The sequence below is a fragment of the Bos taurus genome, chromosome 3, assembly GCF_002263795.3.
Source record: "Bos taurus isolate L1 Dominette 01449 registration number 42190680 breed Hereford chromosome 3, ARS-UCD2.0, whole genome shotgun sequence".
Taxonomy (NCBI): Eukaryota; Metazoa; Chordata; class Mammalia; order Artiodactyla; family Bovidae; genus Bos; species Bos taurus.
In genome coordinates this window covers 10936082-10947564 of record NC_037330.1, presented here as the reverse complement: position 1 = coordinate 10947564, position 11483 = coordinate 10936082, and the positions used below count along the sequence as shown (strand labels likewise).

General features: G+C 39.0%; 1 protein-coding gene across 1 annotated transcript; it reads right to left on the bottom strand.

The window, feature by feature from the left end:
- Window positions 1-267: 267 nt before the first annotated feature.
- OR6K4 (olfactory receptor family 6 subfamily K member 4) lies at window positions 268-1218 on the bottom strand. The gene has a single exon (NM_001389946.1). It carries the CDS (start codon window positions 1216-1218, stop codon window positions 268-270), a length of 951 nt encoding a protein of 316 aa, NP_001376875.1.
- Window positions 1219-11483: the final 10265 nt, after the last annotated feature.

The window sequence follows — 11483 nt, the reverse complement described above, 5'->3', positions numbered from 1 at the left end:
TTAATGCTCAAATATATTTTGATGGTGTAAACATCATATTTCGTTTCTATTATTTATCTATCTGTTCAAGTCTATACAGGTAGTTATTGATATCTTAATTGAATACATATAAATGTAATAAACAGATACATAGGAAGAAGAACTGGGATAAACAGAAAATATCAGTATGGAAATAAATTAGTATTATGTTAATTTTAGGATCTAGAACATTACAGTGACAATCAAATTAAGAGATTTTAATGATCAATCAACTCTTGGGATGTAGCATTAACTTGCAGATGCATAAAATACTTTCTGAAGGCAGAGAAGCTTCTTAATTGCAATCTTCATATCCTTGTTTCTCAAGCTGTAAATGATAGGATTGAAAAAGGGAGCAAGAACTGCAAACATCAGTGCAATGATTGTGTCCAAAATTGGTGGGAAAGTGGCAGAGAAACGCAGGTACATGAGGGATACACTGCCATAGAACATCAGAAAGACACCAAGATGAGATGCACAGGTAGAAAAGGCCTTCTGACGGCCTTCAGCAGAGGGAATTCTTAGGATCACAGTGATGATTCTGATATATGAGAGGGCAATTATCAAGACAGAGAAGATGATAGCAATAGCATGGATCACATCCTCAATCAAAATCATGGATGTGTCTGTACATGCCAAGCATAGCACAGGTTCAAAGTCACAGAAGATCTGGTGGATTTGGTTTGGCCCACAGAAGGGCAGTGTGGAAATCCATACAATCTCTGGGAGCAACAAAAGAAAACCAAAGATACAGGAGCCTATAGAGAGCTGAGTGCACAGCCGGGGCGTCATAATGGTTGGGTAGCGGAGAGGATTACAGATGGCAACATACCTGTCAATGGCCATGGTAGTCAACAAAATCCCCTCTGAATTGCCCAGTGAGTGGAAGAAGTACATCTGCAAGAGGCAACCAGTTATGGAGATGGTCCTCTTCTTACTGACAAGATTGGAGAGCATTTTGGGAATGGTGGCTGTGGTGTACCAGATCTCCAAAAATGAGAATATGCTGATGAAATTATACATAGGATTGTGCAGATGAGTATCTATCCTGACTGCAAAAAACACAATGAGATTCCCAATAATGATGAATATGTAGATGACTAACAAAGGAATAAAGAAGAGGAGGTTACCATCTTCAAGCTCGGGAAGTCCAGAAAAGAAAAATTCTGTCACCATAGACGTTTGGTTACTTCTCACCATGGTCTCAGCAGCCTTACGCAACTCACTCCCTAGATGAAGTGTGAAGGATCAGGTCAATTACCTTACATGAGTACAAAGAACAACACTTGAGGTAAATTATTTACTTCTATCATTCTTTGATTCATTAAACAAGTATTCATTTAGTGCCTATTGTGTGCCTCAGGCTTCCTGGGTGATGCAGTGATAAGGAACCCTCCTGCCAATGCAGGAAATTCAAGAGAAGTGGATTTGATCCTGGGTTGAGAGGATCCCCTGGAGCAGGAAATGGCAACCCACTCCAGTATTCTTGCCTGGAGAATTCCATGAACAGAGGAGCCTGGTGGGCTACAGTTCATGGGGTCGCAAAGAGTTGGACGTGACTGAGCACACACACACGTGCCAAACACAACGGTAGGTTTATTGAGTTCAGTAGTGAAGAAAATAGTCTCTACTTTCATGAACCTTATATACTAATTAAGGAGACAGATAATAAGCAAATAAAGTATTAATAATGTCATGTTTATAAGCCATATTAACTACAATAAAGTAGAATATTAGGGGTACTATTAATAATCACATTTTTATAAGAACTCACAAAATCACTATCAATCACATGCTAAATTCTCTAATGACTCTTGGCTATAGATTAGAAAAATCAAAACTTTTAGTTCGTACAATGATGTAATCATCATAAAGTTAAATTTTGCATTTTCTGGAACATCCCCAGTTTCCAATATTATGCTTCTTTATCAGGCCACAGAGCGGCTTAGAGTGTAGCTAGAGAAGAGAATAAGGCTTTCAGACACACATATCGATATAGAGATTTGGTAGAAAACTCCAGCAGCAGCAAAAGTAAATCTAGTAGAAATTGGCCACCAAAGAATGAAAGGACTGGTGAAAAATTCAGCACTAGAGCATTTTGTAAGTATGAAGGAGGCCCAGTAGGTGAACTGTGGACTCTCTCTTGGGAATCTGGTTCTTGAAATCTTTTTAACCAGACTCCTAAAACATCTATCTGTTAGAGATATTGAAAAGAAGAAGAGATTCTGAATGAATAACTGTCTCCCTATTCAGTTTTCTTAGCTGAATTACAAAAAAAAAGGTGATTATATTAGAATTGGAACTTTAAGGTTAGTAGATTTGGAGAAAGCGGCTGAAATGCTTCAAGGAAAAAACTCAAAGATAATGACATACATTGCTTAGCTTTTGGATTTAGGGGTTTAAGATGGATGTATAAGAATGTGAAGACAATAAGATATTGATAATTATGTGGAAATGGAGGCCTAGAAACTGATACTCCCATGAAATTCAAGAGAAATTATAACAGAAATAATAATCAGATAAAAGGTCATATTCTTAAAGACAGATATATTAGAGTTTAAAATATGTAAGGTAGAATAATTACTATATGTCGAAAGTCCTAGAATGGGAGAAAATCAATCATATAAATTCATAGTAAAAGTTTATGAGAAAAGTTGTTAACTGAGTCATTCCTGTAAACTTTAATGTCTTTGCATGGCACAACTAAGATTGAAGGTATTAAAGTATGTGCCAAAGAAAATAATTTTTAGGTAACAGCAATGTAAGGAAAAGGAGAATAGCAATAAAACATTTTCCGTGGAACTTTTCTCAGCCTAGAAACACAAGGGAAGTGGGAAGAGTTGGCAACTTTCATCTGAAAATGGTATTGTTTTTAGAAAAGAGATTCACTTCAGTTAAGCAAGAAGGTAAATAGACATTATAGACACAGAGAAGACTATTTGCCAAGGGAAAAATGCTGCTGGGTATTCATAGGAAAGAATAGGAAGGAATGGTATTAGTTGGGATTAGTAGGAACAAGGCTATATTAGGAAAGTCTTGGAGAAATCCACAAAAGAAGGAAAGAAACAGGATTGACTTCAAATTCACGGAAATGTTAGGCTATCCCAAAACCCAAAGGGAAAGAATCAGAAAGGAAGGAATTACACTTTTAAATAAAGGAAGTGGATTTAAGAGTTTAATGTACAGGAATAAGATAATAAGAGAGTGGAAGACCCATTTTGCTCTACCCTCCACCTCAAAAATACATGGACAGTGAAGAAACTGGCTCCTGATGAAAAACCTGGATGAGTCTTCGGATGTTTCCCGGCAGACTCTCCAGGGGATAGATGCCCTTTCCACTCCTAATTTGTGCAGAGCCAGGTCATCACAGTCTCTGAAGGGAGTTGCAGTAAAAGACCCAGTCTCCCCTGGTCATTCATGCTTTTTGAACATTGACATTCACCCGGCATTTTCATTCCTAAGTCCCTTTAGCTGAAGCCTTGGACCAAAGTACCAAAGTCATCCTCAGGTATCTCTACCGAGGCCTCCTTATGGGAAGAGAAGGAAAAACCTTTGAGATACTTTTCTCCTTTCTGACTTAGCTCACTCTGTGACTTCCCCTCTATTTCAATGTCTATAAAATGTTACAGTATTTTGCTCAGAGTCCCTTCAACACTGAAATGACCTCCAAGTCTGTGTTGATAACCCTGATGCTTGACTGATGCTCAGTTTTATAGGAGATATGAAACAGGGTTGGGATGGGGGGAATTGGTCCTTTCTCCAGTCACACTTTCACGGTAAGTGATTCAAAGCTTCACTTTTACTCTCACTTGTTTCGGTTGTTGCTTTAACCCACCGTCTGGACACTTGGCAATTCAATGCTCTTAGATCAGCTGAACTCAGGAAGAGATTAAGGGAAGGAGCAAAGAAGAGTTACATGAGCTCCGTTTACAAATTAGTGGAGAAATGACTACTGCTAATTCCTTAGAACTGAGACATTTTCAACCTCTAAAGCAGTCACAGCTGCTGGCTTCTTGGGTTTCTAGCATCTCTATTTATTTCCTCTATTTATTTCCTCTAAGTGACTAGTAGTAATCCTTTCAATAGAAAGTGAAAGTGAAGTCGCTCAGTCATGTCCAACTCTTTGTGACCCCATGGACTGTAGCCCACTAGGCTTCTCTGTTCATGGGATTTTCCAGGCAAGAGTACTGGAGTGGATTGCCATTTCCTTCTCCAGGGGATCTTCCTGACCCAGGGATCGAACCCAGGTCTCCCTCATTGTAGACAGACGCTTTACTGTCTGAGCCACCAGGGAAGTCAATAGAATCCAGGTGTTTATATTTTAGCAAAATCAGTATTGTCCTCTACAGAGCTTCATATGAAATTTATCTATTGGAGACTGGGAGAAGAGAAATGAGCTGACCCAACTCCATTGGAGAAAGGAAGATATGCATTAAAAAACTGATCTGGAGTTAGAGACTAGTCAATTTGAGTCAATACTCCGGGATATGACTTTCAGTAATAATCTACTGATCCTACCTAATCTCTCTTTATTCATGTTCTCATTTGGTTTATATTCATTTCATTGGGAACAGAAACCAGTATGTAAAATGACTTACTTTTGGACCAGAGTTAATTTAGAGAAACTCTGAAGGTGTGAAAACAGAGAAACATAATAATTAGGGAAAAGGTGTTAATTATTCAACCCATCATGCCTCAGATAAAACATAACATTATCACTGGTTTTAAATCTATTGCCTCCCATCTGATCCTAATTCCATTCATGCAATCTCAAATATGTCCACAAATATTGGTATTTAAGTTAACAGAAGGACACTAGCTAAGTGTCCTTTCTTTCTGCTTGGGAAGAAATTGACTTTCTCATTAACATTGGGCCAATCTCATCTTGGACTGTGTGCATTTTCCTCTTACCTTTGGCAGAAACAAGGAGGTCCCTTCCCTTTCCTGCATTTAAGCAGTTCAAGTCCCTTCAGTTCCTCAGGTAGGTCTGTTATACCTGTCTAAAATCTTCTTGGGGATATTTCTCTACCAAAATATTTCCCCTGATGCCTGAAGAAAAACAGCAGTTCTATTTCCCCATGGGTTAATTAGTAGAACCCTTCTCCTCTGGTCTTTTCTCATTAGTTCTCCTTTCTGTTAAGAACTCCAAGAGTCTTCTTCCTTAACTATGATCACTTTTGATAGATATGCTCAGAATCAATACACATGCATACCATTATTCTGAAGAATTGTTTTCAACAGAATTGGGGTGTGTTTTTTTGTGGTGTGTTTTGTTGTTGTTTTGTTTTTGTTTTTAACTATTCTCTGAAAGGATAGTGGCCTTTCTCCAGGCCTGTTGAATTTCCCTGAGGAAGATAAAATATCATTTGCAATAGAATTGTTAATTGTAGCACACTATGCCATGATAAACTTGTTTACTTTGCTGAAGATACTCCTCTACTCAAGCTCTAAATATAGACCACTGCCTTTCAGTTTGAGCCCACACATACAGGATTAGTTCCAGTGGTTCCAGTGAAAATTTTAGCATAATGTGGGGATACCAATCATCTCTATGTGGCAAAGAAAATCACACAATCTTAACTCTTCCCTGTATCCATGCCTTTTGCAAGCTAATTTGGCAGCTCTTTCTAATGCAGTGGTAAACAATCTGCTTGCCAGTGCAAGAGAGACAAGAGATTCAGGTTTGATTCTGAGTCATGAAGACCCCCTGGAGACAGAAATGGCTATCCACTCCAGGATTCTTGTCTGGAGAATTCCATGGAGAGAAGAGTCTGGTGGGCTACAGTCCACAGGGTCACAAAGAGTTGGACATGACTGAGCATTCAGACACTTACTCACTCTACCAAGAAGTGAAATTTCTTTCCCCCCTCTAGGTACCCCTTTTGTTGGCTATGAGGGCTACTCCATTTCTTCTAAGGGATTTTTGCCCACAGTAGTATATATGATGGTTATCTGAATTAAATTCTCCCACTCCCATCCATTTTAGTTCTCTGATTCTTAAAATGTCAATATTCACTCTTGCCATCTCCTGTTTGGCCACATCAAATCAAACTTGATTCATGGACCTAACATTCCAGGTTTGTATGTAAAATTGTTCTTTACAGTATCAGACTTAACTTTGACCACCAGATACATCCACAACTGGTCATCATTTCCACTTTGACTCAGCCTCTTCACTCTTTCTGGAGCTATTTCTCAACTCTTTCCCAGTAGCATGTTGGACATCTATTGACCTGGGAGGCTTATCTTTTGGCCTCTTCATACTGTTCATGGGGTTCTCAAGGCAAGAGTGCCGAAGTGGTTTGTCATTCCCTTCTCCAGTGGATCACATTTTGTCAGAACTCTCCACCACGACCCAGCCATCTTGAGTGGCCCTGCACAGTATGGCTCATAGATTCATTGAGTTAGACAAGTCTGGGATCCACGTGATCATTTCGGTTAGTTTCCTGTGATTGTGGTTTTCATTCTGTCTGCTGTCTTACAGGTGAGGATAAGAGGCTTGTGCAAGCTTCCTGATGGGAGAGACTGGCTGTTGGGAAAACTGGGTCATGCTCTGGTGGACAGGGCCTGCTCAGTAAATCCAATTTTCTGCTGATGGGTAGGTATGTACTCCCACCCTGTATTTTGGCCTGGGGCTACCCAGTCCTGGAATCTGAGTCTCTGTGGTAGGGCTATAGTCTCAAGGGCTTCCCCATTAGCTCAAATGGAAAAGAATCTGCCTAAAATGTGGGAGACCTGGATTTGACCCCTGGGTCAGGAAGATCTCCTGGAGAAGGGCATTGCAACCCACTCCAGTATTCTTGTCAGGAAAATTACATGAACAGAGAAGTCTGGCCGGCTACAGTCCATGAGATCATGGAGTCGGACATGACTGAGCAACTAACACTTTCACTTTCACAGTCTCTATGGTAGGGCTAACGGCAACCTTCTCCTAGAAGACTTATGCCAACATGCCACATCTCTCAAGACTGCTGCTGCCAGTGCCCCTGACCCTGCTGCAGCAGGCCACTGTCTACCTATGCCTCTGCCGGAGACTCGCAAACACTCACAGGCAAGTCTGGCTCAGTTTCCTTTGGGGATCACTGCTGCTTTCCCCTGGGTTCCTGGTGCACATAAGGTTTGTTTTGTGCCCTCCAAAGTCTCCTATAGAAGTTCTGTAATCAAATCCCACTGACCTTCAAAGTCAGATTCCCTGGGGATGCCCAGTCCCTTTAAGAGATCCCCAGGTTGGGAAGTCTGTTGTGGGGCCTAGAACCTTTGCAACAGTGTGAGAACTTCTTTTGTATAATTGTTCTTCAGTTTCTGGGTCACCCAGCCAGCGGTTTTATGGTAGGACTAATGGCAACCTCCTCCAAGAGGACTTATACCTCACAGGACTGCTGCTGCCAGAGCCTGTGTCACCACGGCAGGCCACTGTTGATTCATGCCTCTGCAGGAGACCCTCAAACCCTCACAGGCAGATCTGGCACAGTCTTTTGTGGGGGTCACTATTTCTCTCCCTGGGTCACAAAGTATCGGACACTCCTGAGCAACTGAACAAGTCCCCCTTTTAAACTGATTTGGCTGTAGGATGCAACAGAAGGATTTATGTGCCAGTTCTGAAATGAGTCTCTAGAAACCCATGTACTCAGCCTCTATATTAACACTTCAACTAGCCATTATATGCACAATAGGGGCTAGCCTACTGCAAGATGAAAGACATGGGAGAGAGTATAACTGTCTTAGCCAGACAGAGCATTGCCCTAGTTCAGTCAGTTCCAACCAAACAGTTGCTGACTCTTAATGCATGAGGGAACCAGGACTAGAAGAACTAGCTATTTGACTCCAGTGAAAATTAACCCATAAATTAAGAGACAGAGAGATAGTTTCTGTTTCAAGCTCTAATTCTGGGGGCAGACTGTTTTGTAACAGAAAAGCATTACTGTGTTCCCATAATTCATCTTTTCCACCTCCACATTTGCTGTACTCCAACTTGTATCCATGGGTTTCCTAGGTGGCTCAGAGGTAAAGAATCACCTGCCAATGAGGGAGACACAGGGGACAGGAGTTTGATCTCTGGGTCAGGAAGATCCCCTGGAGAAGAAAATGGCAAGCCACTCCAGTATTCTTGCCTGGATAATCCCATGGACAGAGGAGTCCGGCAGGCTATAGCATATGGAGTTGCAGAGTTGAACACAACTAAGCGACTGAGCGTGCACACAATTTGCATTCATACAACAGCAGGGATGTTATTCCAGGAATCTAATATCTTACTTCAATGTCTTCAGTGTCTTCAGTTGGAACAAATTCCAGTATCTCATAATATGTGCTGCAAGTTTGCATATTTTGCTACTAATCTTCATCTCATGACTCTTACTGAGTTCCATTTGCACATATGCATTTGGTTCCTTTAAAATGGTTTTCTTAGAAACCCAGCTATTTCTAACCTCAAGATATTTGCACAATTGTTTTATCTTATATGTTTTCCTGGCTGATTCCTTCTCAGTATTCAACTGTCAGTTTAAATGCTACTTCATCAAAAGAGCATTCTCTGTCACTACTTCTAAATAGATATATTAATTCTTTTGATGCATATTGCTAAATTGCTCTAGAAAAGATTATACTATTTTAACATCATGTCAGTACTGTCAGAGAGTGTATATTTATTTTCTTCATCATATTAAAATTGCCATGATTTTTAAAAATAGCACTTGTTTTTTTAATAAATTGCAACACTTTATTATAAATAAATTAGAAAACTATAAGCAAATACAAAGTTAAAATAGAAACAGCTTATTAAATACTCATCCAAAGACAGCAAAAATTAAAGACCTAATTTCATCAATTTTTCAAACTTATCACAATCCATTAGGAAGTGGTGAAATCAGTTCCAAAAATGATTTTAAAGAAATAGAATGGGGAAAGGAAGTAAAGAAAACATGAGAGGTACCATATGGATTAAGCATAAGTATTCTTTTGTAAAAACACTGTTTTAGCTATAAATATGGATGTGAATATACATTTATGTAGATATATGTATCCTATATTATGGTTTAAAATATACTGTGACTCACCCTTAACTAAGTATTTTAATGATTCCACTTGCTCCTTATTACCTTATTTCTCTGTTTTCAGTAGTAGTAAAATTCCATGAAAGAGTTATCTGTAATTGAAATTTCCAATTTTTCTTTGATTCTTTTCTATCCAACTACTCAAGTCAGGCTTTCACTGTCACCATTTCATGCATACTTCTCTTATTTATTTAACAATGATCTCCAAGTATCTAAGTTCAAAGTCAACCTTCAGTCTTTACCTTATTTGACTATTTTGCAGAATTTAACAATCACTTCTTTCTTGATGTATTCTGTTCACTTGACTTGCAGAATTCTTTATCTTTGTTCTTCTATCTTATTGATCATGTCTTCTGAGTCAGGTTTTCACTAGCTTTTACTGCTGCCTAGATTATTCATTATTTTATCTCCTCATATTCCTATGAATCACAATTTTATTCAAATCTTTGTTCAAATGTAACCTTATAATGAGGTCCAATTATGGACACTTTATTTAAAATTATGATATCCCTGCTGCTGCTACTGCTGCTAAGTTACTTCAGTCATGTCTGACTCTGTATGACCCCACAGATGGCAACCCACCAGGCTCCCCCATCCCTGGGATTCTCCAGGCAAGAACACTGGAGTGGGTTGCCATTTCCTTCTCCCTACCCACACTAAATCCTATTATCTTGCAATAGTTTTATTTTTCTGTTTCATAGAGACTAGATGATTTTATTCTATTTTGGAATTTTTTTCTTATTTTTAGTATTTTTTTGATAACTTCCCTCATCATAGTGCAAGTTGCATAATGGCAGGGAACGTTTTTAGTCTTACCACAAGCACCTAAAACAGTGCTTGGCACAGTAGCCTTAGTAAACATTTGCTGTATGAATAACAAAATGGGTCATATTATTATTTCTTTAGTTGGTTAGTATCTTTTAAACTCAACAAGGTTTTAGAAATGTTTGATAGAATCAAAACTTATTATCTATATTTTGCACTAAGGAATTTGTATATATTTAGTATTTTATACAGTTGCATTATTTAAGATAATTGGACCTATTAGAATACTAAATCTACCTTGCAATTCTAATTTTAGATTTCTAATTGAGCAATTAATTTATACATTTAAAATTTTTTTATTTATTAACTTTTGGCTATGCTGGGTCTTCATTGCAGTGTGGGCTTTCTCTAGTTGCAGAGCACAGGGTCTGGGCATGTGGGCTTCAGTGGTTGTGGCATATGGGCTTGAGTTGCGGTTCCTAGGCCCTAGAACACAGGCTTGATAGTGGTGGTATACAGGCTTAGTTGCTCCACAGAATGTGGGATTCTCCCAGACCAGGGATCAAATCTGTGTCTCCTGCATTAACAAGCAGATTCTTTATCACTGATCCCCCAGGGAAGCCTTTTACTTTTTTAATAAATTTATAGTTTATAAAATGCACACATTAAATCAAGGTTTTACACTTTATTATTTAAAATTTAAATCCTACTATATTTGTCACAGCATTAAAACACTTAAAAGTATTTAGGATAAGCCATATTTATAACTTACTTTTTAGTTTTGGAGAGTTTTTTAAGATTATAAAGATTGTTTTTTAAAACCTGTGGAGTCTTTGTTTATTGAGTCAGAAAATCGAGTACTTAAAAGCAAAATAGTATACATCATGTGCTGTGCTGTGCTTAGTCATGTCCGACTCTTTGTGACCTCATGGACTAAATAGCCCACCAGGCACCTCTGTCCATGGAGATTCTCCAGGGAAGAGTATTAGAGTGGGTTGCGATGCCCTCCTCCAGGGGATCTTCCCAACTCTGGGATTGAATCCAGGTTTCCTGCATTTCAGGTGGACTCTTTACCGCCTGAGCCACCAGGGAAGCCCAAGAATTCTGGAGGGGGTAACCTATCCATTCTCCAGGGGAACTCCCTGACCTAGGAATCAAACTCCCTGACCCAGGGGTCTCCTGCTTGCAGGCGAATTTTTTACCAGCTGAATTACCAGAGAAGCCCAGTGTATACCATATTTAAATGTAATTTAAAATGATTTAATTGCCAAGTTTATAAAACCAGACCAAATACTTGTCAAACACCTTTAATAGTGAATAACAAAATCTGTTAGATTTATAAATGGAATACTAAGCTTTTAAACCAGGAGTTCAAAGGTCTAAAGGCTAGGTTTCTAAACAGTAACCTCAAATAAGTTCATTTTAATTTTATAACCAAGAAAAGTCTATATACTTTTCTTTACTCCCCCAAATTTTCTAATGGGTATCAAAAAGCTCACATTAATGTAAGAGATAATTTGCATTTACTGGAGAGAGAGGGGATATAGGATAGCACTGGCTCCATGAGGCATGAGAGGAAACGGGGCCTGGGTCTGATCCAGAGTTGAGAGCTAGCACTGTCTTCCACCTTAACACTTAACCCAAGTGCAT